The 14,816-nt window shown below is 38.9% G+C and overlaps 1 protein-coding gene and 1 long non-coding RNA gene across 5 annotated transcripts in view; one reads left to right on the top strand and one right to left on the bottom strand.

Annotated features, from left to right (window-relative positions):
- The window catches only part of LOC100699133 (plasma membrane calcium-transporting ATPase 1), a 31,823-nt gene extending 21,050 nt beyond the window's left edge, over positions 1-10,773 (top strand). For all 4 annotated transcript variants that reach the window (XM_019357929.2, XM_013273789.2, XM_013273790.3 and 1 more), the window contains 9 exons: positions 145-324; positions 1,627-1,714; positions 2,245-2,351; positions 2,518-2,709; positions 5,804-6,017; positions 7,010-7,221; positions 7,313-7,420; positions 9,111-9,290; positions 9,608-10,773. In XM_019357929.2, coding sequence (XP_019213474.1) covers positions 145-324; positions 1,627-1,714; positions 2,245-2,351; positions 2,518-2,709; positions 5,804-6,017; positions 7,010-7,221; positions 7,313-7,420; positions 9,111-9,290; positions 9,608-9,991 — 1,665 coding nt within the window. In that variant the 3' untranslated portion in view covers positions 9,992-10,773. The remainder of the gene's footprint in view (positions 1-144; positions 325-1,626; positions 1,715-2,244; positions 2,352-2,517; positions 2,710-5,803; positions 6,018-7,009; positions 7,222-7,312; positions 7,421-9,110; positions 9,291-9,607) is intronic.
- LOC112847303 (uncharacterized) lies at positions 7,094-9,098 on the bottom strand. Its single transcript, XR_003220767.1, has 3 exons — positions 8,438-9,098; positions 7,341-7,408; positions 7,094-7,227 (listed from the first exon to the last, which is right to left on the bottom strand). It is a non-coding gene; the product is annotated as an uncharacterized LOC112847303 (long non-coding RNA).
- Positions 10,774-14,816: the final 4,043 nt, after the last annotated feature.

The raw sequence follows: 14,816 nt of genomic DNA, 5'->3' as shown, positions 1-14,816 counted from the left end.
TCATTGTTTGTAAAAACTATGATTATTGCAAAAACTAGCTGTGAGTCATTCAGTATTTTCCTTTGTTCCAACCTTTTATTTTGTCAGTGTTCTAATAAACCTCACGCACTAGATGCATGTTTTTTCTTTTGTTTTGCTCCATAGGTTCCAGAAGCCATCAGAAAGTGCCAGCGGGCTGGAATCACTGTTCGCATGGTGACTGGAGACAATATCAATACTGCCCGTGCAATTGCCATTAAATGTGGCATTTTGCATCCTGGAGATGATTTCCTGTGTTTGGAGGGCAAAGAGTTCAACCGACGCATTCACAATGAAATGGGAGAGGTCAGACAAACATAGAGAAAGAGGATTTGACTGATCAGCAGATGACTGTGAAAATAAGAAAAGTGACACAATAAAAACACAAACATTAGAATGCTGTGTGAGATGTGCATTTATGCATTTACTTACCATTATGGCCTGGCTCACTGTCATTACAAATGTGATAAAGACTAGTCTATTGATTTGTTCTTCATTTTTATGCTTCATCAGTCAACCAATGCCGCCTACACTGGGCGGAGGTCACAGTGTGTTTTTTGAGAGTCATTGCTTTACAGACAAAAGTGCATACATTCTGTACTCAAGCAGAAGTACACATATATTCAGTGAATGAACCTAAGCATCCTTAGCTTAACTTCAAATTTATCTCTGCTTCACTTGATGTAACTTTGTGTGTGCACCAGTCACAGACATTGTTCATCACTGTTCTTTACTTTAAATCAAAGTACAGCAGAGTATTTTCATAAAGCTTTTAAGAACACAGTTTGTCTACATTAGTTAGTTTTGCAGCACATTTCACAATACAAAAAAACCGTGTCACATGTGTTAAAAACACGGGGACTTATATGTAAGCTTTAAATCTCCAGTTTATGCCACTGAGCAGTCCTTACCTTATCTTCTTCCACTTCTGTTCTGTCTTTCTTATCTTTCTCCATCTCTGAGTGAAGTTAGCTCTCATTCGCCGCATGTAATATAATCAGCTGGACCTTAAGGTAGCAGAAGCACTGTGTGACAAAATGCACTGACAAACAGTTGATAGAAGTTGCATTTGCTTATGCTCACTACGCTTTTGAAGGGGTAGCTGGATGCTTAAGCACTTAAGGACATCTGCAGTTGTTCTGGTGTTGTGCCAAAGACAAAAAAACCCCAAAACTGCTCCACTTTAACCCCTGACTATGGCACACAGTTTTGCCTCTTTCATCTAGTTTTATGCAACAAAAAATAGCTACTCAAGTGAATTACAGATATATGAAAATTCTATTTAATTACAGTAACAAAGTATTTGTACTTTTTTACTTCCTACCTCTGTCACTTTAATTCAATTTAATTTGATCAACATAGTCTCAGTTAATGATAGTCATCTGAACAGCAACAGTTATTCTATGGTAAGGTGAGGGCCCTACAATATATAAAATGTATAACCTCAATGATCTGCTCAGCCCCTGAGCACACACTTGTGAGGAAGCATACGCTGCATCTGGTTGGAAGATCAGTGCAATTAGTCAGACTGTTTATGCACTGGATAAATCAATATTTTGCAGTTTAAACATACATTTTTTTTGTCTTCTCTCCCTTTTTGTTTTGCAGATTGAGCAGGAGCGTCTTGATAAGATTTGGCCCAAGCTCCGGGTCCTTGCTCGATCATCTCCAACTGACAAACACACTTTGGTCAAAGGTTAGACACATCTGGATCAAAGAGGGTGGGTGGGGCAGGAGACAGTTAGTGACAAGGGATTGATTGATTGATTGAAGCATTGAGAGAAGGACAATTTATGTTTACAGGAAAATTTGTACACAAGAAAGGTTCATTTTGAGTTACATAAATATGAATATTAAAAGCAATAGAAATTAAGCCTTATAAAGTAAGTATAAGAACATGTGGAAAGAAATTGAAAGGCAGCTTATGTTAAAGTTGATCCTAGTAATTATTGAATTAATTATTTGTAAAGCATTTAGTTTTGTAACCAAGCCTCTAAAAGTCAGAAGAAAAGAAAAGCAAACACCCATTTTTAACACTTCATTTATCAGTTACATCCAGATCCAAGGAGGACCCAGAAATATTGATTAAGCATTCTAAAAACGTAATTTCAAAAATGGATTCTATCAGGAGTAATGCTTTACAAATAATGAATAAAGTATTTACTCATACCTTATTAATGCTCAAAAATGTATATTCATTATAACACATATCACTTATCTTTTCAGGAATTATTGACAGCACAGTCTTTGAGCAGAGGCAGGTTGTTGCAGTAACTGGAGATGGAACAAATGATGGTCCTGCCCTAAAAAAAGCAGATGTTGGCTTTGCTATGGTAACTTCAGCAGTCATCAAAAGTCATTGTATTTTAACATTTAGTTACACGTTGTTATAGCATTTTTGCAATGGTGTTTAATATTAAATGCTATTAAATATTGAATATTATTTGCACTGAGAATAACAATATGTTCATAAACTAGCATACATGCTATGATCTGCAGGGCATCGCAGGGACGGATGTGGCTAAGGAGGCGTCTGACATCATCCTGACAGACGATAATTTCAGCAGCATCGTTAAGGCTGTTATGTGGGGCAGGAATGTCTATGACAGCATATCTAAATTCTTGCAGTTCCAGCTCACCGTCAATGTGGTTGCTGTCATTGTGGCCTTTACCGGAGCCTGCATCACCCAGGTCAGAGCCACCTGAAAACCTCCACTGTCTATCTGTGACTGACTTTAACCTCATGTACTTTACATTTATTTAGCTAAATTTTAAAATGCAGTTTTCTTTGAATTTCTGTAAATACTTTGCAGTAAAATTGTTAAAACCCATCTAGGTCTGCATAAATATAGATGGTGAACCACATCGCAGGAAGTGGGACAGTTCATGGGACATGAAATATCATTTCTTTGATGAAGAACCACCCAGAGCTTGAGAGTGAGAGATACTAGCTAAATATAATTGGGCCTACCTCAGTGCGTGCTCAGCACTCAAGGTCTGGAACCAGTCTCTTGAAAAAGCTTTGCACTCTATTCAGCTGAGAATTGTTCTAAGTGAGAGGTGGAGAGTATGTATATTTGTATGTCCCAGTTTAGTGCCTGCTCATTGGGCAAGGACTAAACTGGGACAAGTTGCTCTGTGATAGATAGAAAGAAAGTGCTTGTGTACCTGTATCATTTCTGCCTATATAGTTAATGAGAGCTCAGAGTATTTTTGATTCCCTGGGTGGAGTCCTGCTCGTGGACCTTAAGATAAGATAAGATAAGATAAGATGGCCTTTATTAGTCCCACAGGTGGGAAATTTGTTTTGTTACAGCAAAAGTGCAAAGTTATGTAGCAGAAATTAGAAAACACTGGAATGCAATAAAATACAATAAAATAAAATAAAATACTATATACAATAGAATAAAATAGAATAGAATAATATATACAATAGAATAAAATAGAAATACAAATACTATATACAACTGAGTAGGAAAATACAAAAACACAACTTCGTCAGAAGAAGAATTGCACGTATAGCAGTCTTATTGCACATGTGTGGGTTAACGCTTATGTGGGTAATAACTGTGACTCCTGTAAGGGTGTGACAGGGAGGAATGGCCTGCTGGATCTGAACCCAAGTGGTGTTGTTATTTGACTTCTGTGCCTAACTAACATCATGTTTAAGTATATGGGTGTTCATCAGTGCACCTGGCACCAGGAATCACAATCATAGGCCATAGGACTCATCTGGGGTAAGGGATGGATGGGGCTCAGGAGGTAGAGCAGGTTATTTACTAATTGGAAGATTGGTGGATTGATACCTGCCTGTTGCAGTCGGCAAGCCAAAGTATCCTTGGGCAAAAACAGTTTTTTCTGATATGTTCATTAAAATGTGAATGTGTATGAACATTAGATAGAAAGCACTCAGACATAGAAAAGGTGCTTGTGTGAATAGGTTAATAAGAGTATCCAGAGCAAGAAGTATCCCATACTTCCTGTATAACTGGAAATATTATATAGGAGATATAAGTATAAGAAAGAACCCTTTGTCACTTGTACTCTTCGTAACCTTTATGGAAAGAATGTCTAAGCCAGGGGTAGGGAACGTTAGTCCTCAAGAGCCGGTGTCCTGCAGGTTTTAGATCTCACCTTCGGTCACCACACCTGAATCAAATGATTAGGAGTTCAAGTATCTTGGACTCTTGTTTACAAGCGAAGAAATAAAAGAGTGGGAAGTGGACTGAAAAACAGGTGTAGCATCTGCAGTGTTGTAGATGCCTATTACCCGTTGTGGTCTGTTGTGGTGAAGCATGTGAGTGCAGAGTGCAATAATATTCTTACCCTACCCCATGGACACAAACTATGGATAGTGACCAAAAGAATGAGATCATAGATACAGATGGGAAATTACCTTTCCCTGAAGGGTGTCTGGGATCTCCATTAGAGATGTAGTGAAGTGTTCAGTCATTTGGGAGGGACTCAGAGTACAGCTACTACTAATCCATAATAAAAGAAGGATGATGACCCTGGGGCACACCCCTGACATACCGGTGGCTTGGACTGTGTTTGCCTTGACATTCTGGAGGAGATGGCTGGAAGAGAGAGGTCTAAATGTCTGATTAGACTACTGCCCTTTAAGCCTACATCTATATAGACACAGGAAAATGGTTGGATGGATCGACACATTGCATGGACTGTAGATTGCAGCACCATATAAAATATGACATATAAAATATAACATATATCGCATTTTATACCATAAATTCAGAATGAGAAAATTTTGAGGTATGGTTTTTACAATTGAGGTTTATGGTTTTGTGTATTTTAGTGCATATTTATTCCTGACTTAGTGACTGTTGTGTATAAGCTATATTTTGTGTAGCCTGTACATAATTTTGGTCAGCTAAGCTTGTTTTAAATGTCCTATAGAAATAAGTACATAAGTACTTGAGTTGACTTTATTTTCACTACAACAACCAGACGAGATCACTTGAAAATGATTCAGACAAACTGGGTGAACATTTTATTTTGGTTGGAGGTGTGGAAATGAGTAGACATGATATTACTTCCATTCACCAATCAGAGTTTAGCAACGTTTAAGTTATCTTATCTTAAGTTATATAATCTTAAGTTATTGCAGAGATGGGTTTTTGTTTACAACGTGAGGCCAGTCTGGTGTTACCACTCCCAGTACAATTCAAAGCAGACTTGCTCAGTTTTAGATTCTTTAATTCTCAATTTGTAAACTCATTGATGTTTTATTTAGTTAGAAATAACTAAAGGTATTGGAACCCAGGGGCGTAATTTCCAGGGGGGTTAGGGGGGTTATGACCCCCCCAATAATCAGACCCAACCAATATAATCCCTCCAATAAAATTGTGAATTATCTTGCATAAATAGGCTGTTGATTTTCTTTACTCATTTAAGTTATTACCAGCAAAATAGTTGCATGTTTAATCATCTGGGAATTTACCCAGATTTATTTATTTATTTAGACAGAGATCTTGACCCCCCCCAATGTTCAGCACAAAGTTACGCCGATATTGGAACTTCTTGAGTGTTGAATGCTTACATGAAGAACATCACAATCAATATCCTTCCTTAGAATCAACAAACTAAATTCTGAATACCAATTCCCATCCTAATATTTTTAATTGATGCTTTGTGTATATAATCAAAACCATAATTTTAAATTCTGTTTGTAAATGTTTATTCATAGGTGTCTTTTCTGTCTGTTTATGCTTTTTGTATTTAATGGATGATTTTCCTCTTCTAAATACCATACAAAAAATGTTTCCAGGACTCTCCTCTGAAAGCTGTGCAGATGTTATGGGTGAACCTCATCATGGACACATTCGCTTCGCTAGCCCTTGCCACGGAGCCACCGACTGAGGCACTGCTGCTCAGGAACCCATACGGCCGCAAGAAGCCGCTCATCTCCCGCACCATGATGAAGAACATTCTGGGACATGGCATCTACCAGCTGACCATAATCTTCACCCTACTCTTTGCTGGTCAGTGAACACATCACGCAAGACCAGTTTACCCTTCTTTGTTAGGGTGGCCATATTAGGAGATTTTATAGTACATGGCCCCGTCCATAATTCTGGCTGGGTTGTAGGGTATGAAATACTTATTTCACTTAATGACATGCAAATTAATTTATAACTTAAGGTGCCTGCAGCAATAGTGGTGACACAGTAAAAGTCAAATCTAAGCAAAACATAGTCTAGACAGTGTTTTTCACATATGGAGTAAAATATCAGGAGTCTGGCTCTGCATCTTTGTATTCCAATCAATTTGGGAAAAATACAGATACAGGTGTAAATACACCCAAGTTATATTGAGGAAGCAGTTTGATCCAGATGTTTCACCACATATGACCATATTCTTTTAACAATGTGTAAAAGTGATCTGGGTTATACAGCACTTTATTATTGCACAAGCAATAATAATAACTGGATTATTGGTTAGTTCCATAACCCAACTGTAGTTGGTGGGTTGGTAGTCTACTATGTAGGTGCGGAAGGATATGACAGGGCAGGTCTTTGCTAATAGAAGTAATGCATTAATAATGCATGTTTATTTGCATATAGAACATGAATGTCAGCTTCAGTTCCAAATGTGAAGATACCTTACAATGCCAGGTGTGAACTGACACACTTAGGGCTCTCCACATGTGATCGGATCAGCCAAGATGAATGTTATTCCTGAGTGTTTATCACAGCAACTCCCTTCAGTCACACATCTTTGTACTGTATTTTACATTACGTCCACATATGTAATAATCATACATCTTTTTGCTTGTAGTTTGTTGTCCTTGTAAACAAACTTTACAAAAGCTGATTCTTAGAGGGATTTTAATAGGTTTTGCATTCTACTTGGATTAAGTGGCAAATGTCACTAAAGTATTGCTTAAAAATGTCTCAGTATTTACTTTTTTTTAATGAAAACTTTTGAAACATATACAGACTTCATGTTCAGTGACCTTTGATCCTCCTTACAGGTGAGACGCTGTTTGACATCGACAGTGGCAGGAATGCCCCGCTTCACGCCCCGCCCTCTGAGCACTATACCATCGTGTTCAATACTTTTGTCCTCATGCAGATCTTCAATGAGTTCAATGCCCGAAAAATCCATGGAGAGAGAAACGTTTTTGAGGGTGTCTTCAGAAACCCCATCTTCTGCTCCATCATCTTTGGAACCTTCGTCACACAGGTAACCCTGGAAAAAAGAAGTCGTCAGCCTGTTTAGACTCGATGTAATTAAAAGAATTTTCATATAGTGTTGTTGCTTTGTCCTCTTGCAGTTCATAATTGTACAGTTTGGAGGTAAACCTTTTAGCTGTGTGGATCTAACCCTTGAGCAATGGCTTTGGTGCATCTTCTTGGGCCTCGGCAGTCTGCTGTGGGGACAGGTAAGAAACTGTTTTTGCTAAAATGAAAATGAAATGAAAATGTATTTAATTTGATTGCAGATACAATTATTTGTAAAGAAAGCGCACTTTTTTTTATTTCTAAGGTTTTGTGTATCAGGACATTGTCATGGTCATGGGTCATTTGACCCAGTGTTTTGAGTTTTCCTGTGTTTTTGTTATTTTGTATTATGATCGATGTAGAAGTTCTTGTTGCTAGTCTTAAGTTTATTTCCATAGTGCCTGGTTATCCTGTTTCTTATGGTCCCTGTTTAGTTCCTTGATTATTTAATTGTTTTTCTTGTGTCGTTGCCCTCTGTGTCTCGCTCTGTGCATTTGTGTTTATGTGTTTATATGAGTTCTTGTGCCTTGTTTCCCTTCCTTGTGTTTTATTCCATCATTTTTATCCATCCTCCACTGGCATGTTCCCCAGTTTCCTGTTTTATTGTGAAGGTCTTGTGTTTCTATGTTCAGCGTATTTTGTTTTGCTTCCCCTGTGGCGTCATGTTCATTTGTGGCAGCTTTGTTCCCCGCGTGTCCTCACTTCCCTCGTTATCCTTCTGTGTATTTATCTCAGCGTCTCCCTCGGTCCTGTGTCGTGATCTCCCTCATGGTTGTGTGTCCCTCCCTGTGTTTCTCCTTATGTTTAGATTTCCCAGTTTAGTTTTTGTATTGCTTTTTCCCAGCCGGCAAATAAAGCTGTTTTTTTTAATTTTACTATTTTACTCTTCACACAGCCAGTTTATGACAGACATGATAAAAAAAATAATCTGGTCCTCAGTTGGTTTAAAAAATTATTTAAATACAGACTTGATGAAGAGCAGCGATACATGACATATTACACTATATCATTATTATACTAGGCCAGGACACAGAAGCACTATATGAAGGTTTACCCTTATTGCTTTCATAGAAATTGACAAGGTAAGCAGGAGCCAAGTGCTGCTAATCAATTCCTTCTTCTTCTTTTGGCTGGTCCCAAAGAAGAGCAGCCACAGCAGATCACTTTACGTCTCTCACCTTATTCCTAGTATCCTTTTCTGATACATCAACCCAGTGGATGTCCTCTTTCACTACATCCATGAATCTTCTCAGTGTTGTCAGCTAGTAGCTCTATATCCAGTATCCCTCCTCTGCTCAAACCATCTGAGACTTGCGCGATGGTTTGTAAATGGTTTCAAACATTCCAACAGTAACTAAAGCTTTCAACAGACCTTAATGAAATAACTACTATGACTTCATGCCTAAGACATCTGCATAATGTGTTGAAAAACTATCAACTGAAACTAAAGTACAGTGAATCAGTCAGGCAAGTCATTAGGAACTCTTTGTCTTTAACAATGGGAGTGGTGTTAAAAAAATAAAGTTAAAGGAACAACTCACATTCAAAAAGACTCACACTCACTGGTAAACATTGCCCCCCTCAGTGTGATGGGCATAATTTCACCTGTGCCTAACAGAAATAAGAAAACAAACTAGTAAATGCATCAATAATAGACCACAAAAGTAGGATGCTCAATACCACAATACTTCAATAAATAAGATAAATAAGAGAATGGATGGATGAATGAATAATGACCTCTTAGCAGATAATCATCATGAGACAATATTTGCATTAAATCTTCATATTGAGGTGTCCAAGATGCGCTGCTGCTATCTTTGACAGGTGCAATATTTTTTTTAATTTTGTCAGTTGGTGTCAAGTGTCCCGACAAAGTGGCTGAAGTTTCTGAAGACAGCAGGTCATGCCACACTGCAGGAAGAGATCCCTGATGGGTCCGATGAGGGTAATGATGTGGTTGACCATGGAGACCTTGAGCTAAACAAAGGTCACATCCTGTGGTGCCGCGGCCTGAGCCGCATCCAGACGCAGGTACTATTTCAGGCTTAAAGATACATTTGTGTCTCATATGTTTTGCCAGATATGTTTTGTATAATTATCTGGTTAAAAATCCCAGAGGAGATTTAATTTTCAACTGGTTGTTGAACCACTGTTACCATCACTAATTGTGATGTCATCAATTTGTGAAGTTTAAACTACAGAGTAAAATCTATCAGACAAGAAATAGAGTAATTGAGTGATGTAGGACCTTATGTTTGGGCTTATTTCGATCAACAGTCAGAATCTATGTGGTTGAATGTCCTGGTAAATGATCTACCTGAGTTGACTCACTGTCTCTGATCTCCCAGATCCGTGTGGTGAAGGCCTTCAGGGACAGCGTGTCTCCCTATGAAGGTCTGGAGACACCTGAATCTCGCAGTTCCATTCACAACTTCATGAATCATCCCGAGTTCCGTATTGAAGACTCAGAACCTCAGATCCCCCTCATCGATGAAAATGAGAGTGAGGATGATCCCCCTACCAAACGAAACTCTATTTTCATCCCACCGCCACTTACTGGATTGTCCAGCCAGCCACCTCTCCCCTTCACCCCCAACGAGAACAACAACGCCTTGGACCGTGTCATCCCGTTACATAAGGACATCTCCAGGTCTGCACTGGTCCCTCCCAACTCAGCAGGACTACCACCCTGTCCAGGAAGCCCCTTGCACAGTCTGGAAACCTCACTCTGAAGCCCCTCCCCCTTACCTGAACACTTCCTGTTACTAAAGTATGTTCGTACTGTGTTTTTTATGGTGAGAATTCTGGTTCTTCTGGGAGCCGTGGAAGGGAAATAAATTAAAAAGAGACTCACCCAATTGTTTCTCCCCAGGAGTTCATCTGCAGAAATGTTTCCAGATGTGCTTTTGTTCAGTGACGGCGACTCACACAGACTGTTTCCTTTTTTAATAGAAATGAACTTCTTGTTACTTAGGAGAATGTTGTTTGTGCAGGGAACAATCAGTAATCAGTTCTGATGTGTACATATTCTGTTAATGTAGTTTTAAATGTGGGATGTTTCAGTTTTTCAGCAGACCAGCTGATGGGAGCCGGTAGTGATGGTTCATGTTAGTTTTTTGTTGAGGATCAGTCACTGAAATGTTTAGCATTTTGTGTTGTAGAGAGAAAGTTTTGAGGGAGGTGTTTAATGTTGAATTTTATTTTAGTGTGGTTTTAGATTGAAAAAGTTAAAAAAAAAGTTATTAAAAGTTTCAAAAAATAGACTTTGAGAGCTGGATAACTTTGGTAAAGCATACATCAGACAAAAGAAGAGTTGTAGCAGTTATCAAGTATTTCCACGATGAAGTCACTGCATTATAGAGCCTTCCAGTCTCAGGCTTTACTTCACACACATTTCCTAAGATGCGCTGTTAGACAGCATGTGACAGCACAACACTGAAATATCGTCATCATTTTTCATCTATGTGTCAAAAATTTAACAAACAAAAAGTGGGATTAAAAAAAGGTAATGCTACTGAAATATGTATTTTTTGTTTTGGTTTGTTGTTTTGTTTTTTGCAAAAAGACCATTCTTTACAATATTTTAGAAAAAATACATAAACAAAATGTAAATAAGGTTACAAAAATGTAATATTTAAAGGATAACATTACACTTGCAAAAAAATAAAAATGGTGGGAATTTGACAAACAAAACAAACAAGTAAAACGTGTTCAATGTAAAAATAAAGATCACATTTTCATCTTGCCATATTTCACTCTATCCCTAGCATCCAGTTCTGTTATACTGAGCATGTTGTACTGAAGTACAACCACGAATCTTCTCTGTCGCCTCTGTGGTTCAATATATCCATTATCCCACCTCTGCATATCCAAACCATCTCAGTCTTGCCTCTGACTCCAAATCACTCAGCCTGAGCTGTCCATCAGATATGACTCCTGACACTTGTCTCCACCCACTCCACTCTGACTGGATCCTCTTTCATCTTTTGCTTTGGGTCTCCTTCAGCTTCACTTTAAGTGTTAGCAGCAACCCAACACACAACATTGTTTAATATAATTAAAATCAAGAGACTCCCGCCTAACCTAATCAGTCAACCAATCCGTTACTACTGCTAACAAGTAGGGGCTCAGAGTTGATCCCTGATGCAATTCCACCCCCACCTTTAACCCATCTGTCACTCCTACTGCACACCTCACCCTGCCCTGCTGTACTTATACATGTCCAGCACCTGGTTCACCTGCTTCTCTGCCACTTCGGACTTCCTCATGCAGTACCACAGTTCCTCCCTTGGCACCCTATTATAGCCTTTCTTTACATCTACAAACACACAGTGCAATTTCTTTTGACCTTCTCTATAGTTCTCTATCAGCACTTTCAAAGCAAACATTACATCCGCAATGCTCTTTCTTGACTAGAAGCCATACTCCTGCTCAGAGATTGTCCCATAGCTATAATGAATGCTTGATCAGCTTGAACCCTCTGTGCAGCTCTGCAAATCAGCAGTACACTTCTTCATTCCTTAAGCATCCCCCCTCTCTTCCCAACCTTAATTTTGTTTGAAACTTCCACTGCTCTCTGCCCCCAGACATCTCCATACATCCACAGCCTGGATGAATGTGAATGGACCGACCGCTTTTCCAATTCATCCTCTGAGCTGCTCTCGCTTCTAATTTAAAAATTCACTGCACTTCCTCTCGTTTATCCATTGTTTTCTCTCTTCTATTCATCTGCTCCTCAAAGTACTATTTCCATCTTCTCAACACACGCACTTCACTTTATTCATTTCCATCTCTATTCTTAATCACGGGTGCTGCACATCCTCTCCAGTGCAATCTCTCTGCCAAGCCAGTCGATCTTCTGTAACCTTGTCTTCAACTCCCCCAACACTATTAACATTCATATTCAAGATTACTCCAACTCCATTTCACTTTCTATCTACACCATGGCAGAGCAGTCTGATTACATGAAATTGTCCTTTTATATGAGCCCCATATTTGATTTGGCCAAGATCTTACATGAGATCCTCTTGCTGGTGCAACACTTTTCTTTTATCCTGGCTTGGGATGAGCACTAAGAGTCCCCTTATTCAACTTTATTGTATAGAACATAGAACAGGAGATTATAACACACATTTCACCAAAGAGTTAAAGAAACCTCTTTGTCATGGACTTAGAAAGCTGTCACAGAGTGATCCCTGTGAGACACCTGGTGGGCAAATACAGACATGACAAGATTAAAAACAACAAAAGTCAAGAGCTTAACCTGTCAAACTCCAAGAGTCAATTCTGAGATTCCTGCTCGAAAATGACATGCCCAAAATTAATACAGTATTTTTCTGCATGATGTCATGTCTCATGATGTGGGAGGTCAGTGCCACAGGCCTGTAATCCTGAGGGCCACTGGGACGTGGCGTCTTTGGTACAGGGACGAGGCATAATGTCTTCCGCAGCACTGCGACCCTCTGCAGACTCAGACTCAACATGAACAGTTTATGAAAGACTCCACAAAGCTGGGGGCACAGGCCTTGAGGAAGCGGGGACTCACCCCTTCTGGTCTGGGCTTTCCTGAGTGGAGTCTTCTCATTTGCTTCTGAACCTGGTCATGAGTGAAAGTGATAGGTGGGGGAGGGGTGTCACCGGAGGCAACAGTGCTATGTGGAGAGAAAGGGAGACGCAGTGGTGTGGCGCTTTTCAGGTTTTTTATTTCTTGTATGATACTTCTTATTAAACAATAAGAACAAGTAGAAGTAAAAAGGTATAAATTGAAAATCTTCCAAACACATAATGTTTGGAAGATGAAACTTTTTAAAAAAGGAACGTGATTTTGAAAGGGGTCCCCTGGCTAAATACAACTGTAGGTGGAACTGTCCAATTTAAATTCAGGATATGGTGTCACTCAGAGGGCACTGGTATCAGTGACAGAAGAGAAAGAGATAAAATAGAAAATCATGGAAATTCATTCCCATTCACTGTGGCATTTAACTGCCATTCACACTGCTACTAACAATGAGGATAAAGAAGAAGAAGGCAACAACAACATATGTTGACGTTGTTTCTTTGCAAAAATCCGACCAATTAAAAAATAAATACAAATTGTGTCTTTAAGCAAAGCCAGCTATCAACAATAGTCCATATTTACTTTTTTAAAAAAAAATAAAACCCAATCTTATCCCTAATCTTTTCTAATAATGCAATAATAAATGTCCATTCATGCTATAAAAACATGTGCAAGGTAGAAACTCATGGAAGCCTTTTGAAAATGTGCTACCAATAAGGAGAAGACGAGTAAGGGAATGTCAGTTCTTTCATGAAAATTGACCAGTTCCTATTCACAGAAGTAAACACAAAGCCTAGATGTTTGCTGTATTCACAGTGCTCAAGGAATATAATATCAAGTGACACTATGACACAAATCACACGAAAAGTACAACAACTTGCAAGGCCAACCGAGAACAGAAAAGATGAGTTGTTGATAGGTTTGAGGAAGCAACAAAGGGATCAGCGATGCAGCTGTGAAAGCTGGCCATATTACTGCCAGCAAGATAACATCGGCGCTAAAAGCAGACTCTGACACGCAACAGGCGTTTGCCAAGATCAACCTGACAAGAAGCTCTGTGACAGATCGCTCACTGTTCACAGTCAGTGCTCCACATCCAGCTTTAGGTAACTGACATGCAATGTGAATGTGATTTAGAAAATGAAGGATAAATTAGGACCCATTTAGAACAACTTACCTTTGTGAAAATTTTTTTCTGTAATGAACATCCATAAAGCTCCAGGCTCAAACAAAAGCACCTCAGAGACATTCTGGCAGCTCCACAGGAGTTCATTCATAATATTGATGCGTGTGTAAAGGCAAAGAAGTGCCAGGTTTCAGGTTCAATTTAAACAGTAAGTAAACTGTGTGTATGTATTTCTATATTTTGACAAGTGAAAACAAAAACATTTCAATTACAAAGACATGCTGTTAGACAATGGGTATCAAAAACATAGTTCACTAAATGCAATTAAAAAAATGTACTTGCACTTCTTTACATTATGAAAAAGGTGAACGTTGTCTGGCTCCCTTGATATCAAATTAGGCTCTTTGTAGCCTGCAAGTTAAAACGAGCTAGGTAAAGGTAAGTAGGTTAGGTAAAGGATGGGTAAAGGTTTTCCAGTTTGGTTTGAAGCAACGTATTCCACTGATGGAATTTACTGATATCTGTTTAATTATTTAATTGAAGTTCAGAGTCCTTTTGGTGTCTGTCATAATGTTTTACAGTCTCCAGTATCAGTTGGCAGTATTTTTGTTTAGTCACTAGCGGTAACAGTAGATTATGTGTGTGTTTTTCTCTTGCTGTTTCCCTGTTTCCCTCTTTGACAAAGTTTCTTCTGCTAACCTTGGCTAAATTTCAAGTTAATAATTAACCATTAAAGAAGTGCGCATTGTTTACTGGCACCGCTACTGCAAAAAAGGGGCTATAAAACTGGAGGACAGGGGCACAAGATGAAGGCACATAGTGAATCAAAAAATCTAATTAAATGAACCTTAGCAGACAGCAGGGCGACCAGAGG

This window comes from Oreochromis niloticus, linkage group LG7, assembly GCF_001858045.2.
Source record: "Oreochromis niloticus isolate F11D_XX linkage group LG7, O_niloticus_UMD_NMBU, whole genome shotgun sequence".
NCBI lineage: Eukaryota > Metazoa > Chordata > Actinopteri > Cichliformes > Cichlidae > Oreochromis > Oreochromis niloticus.
The sequence above is the reverse complement of the archived record's forward strand: the minus strand, read 5'-3'. Positions and strand labels throughout refer to the sequence as shown.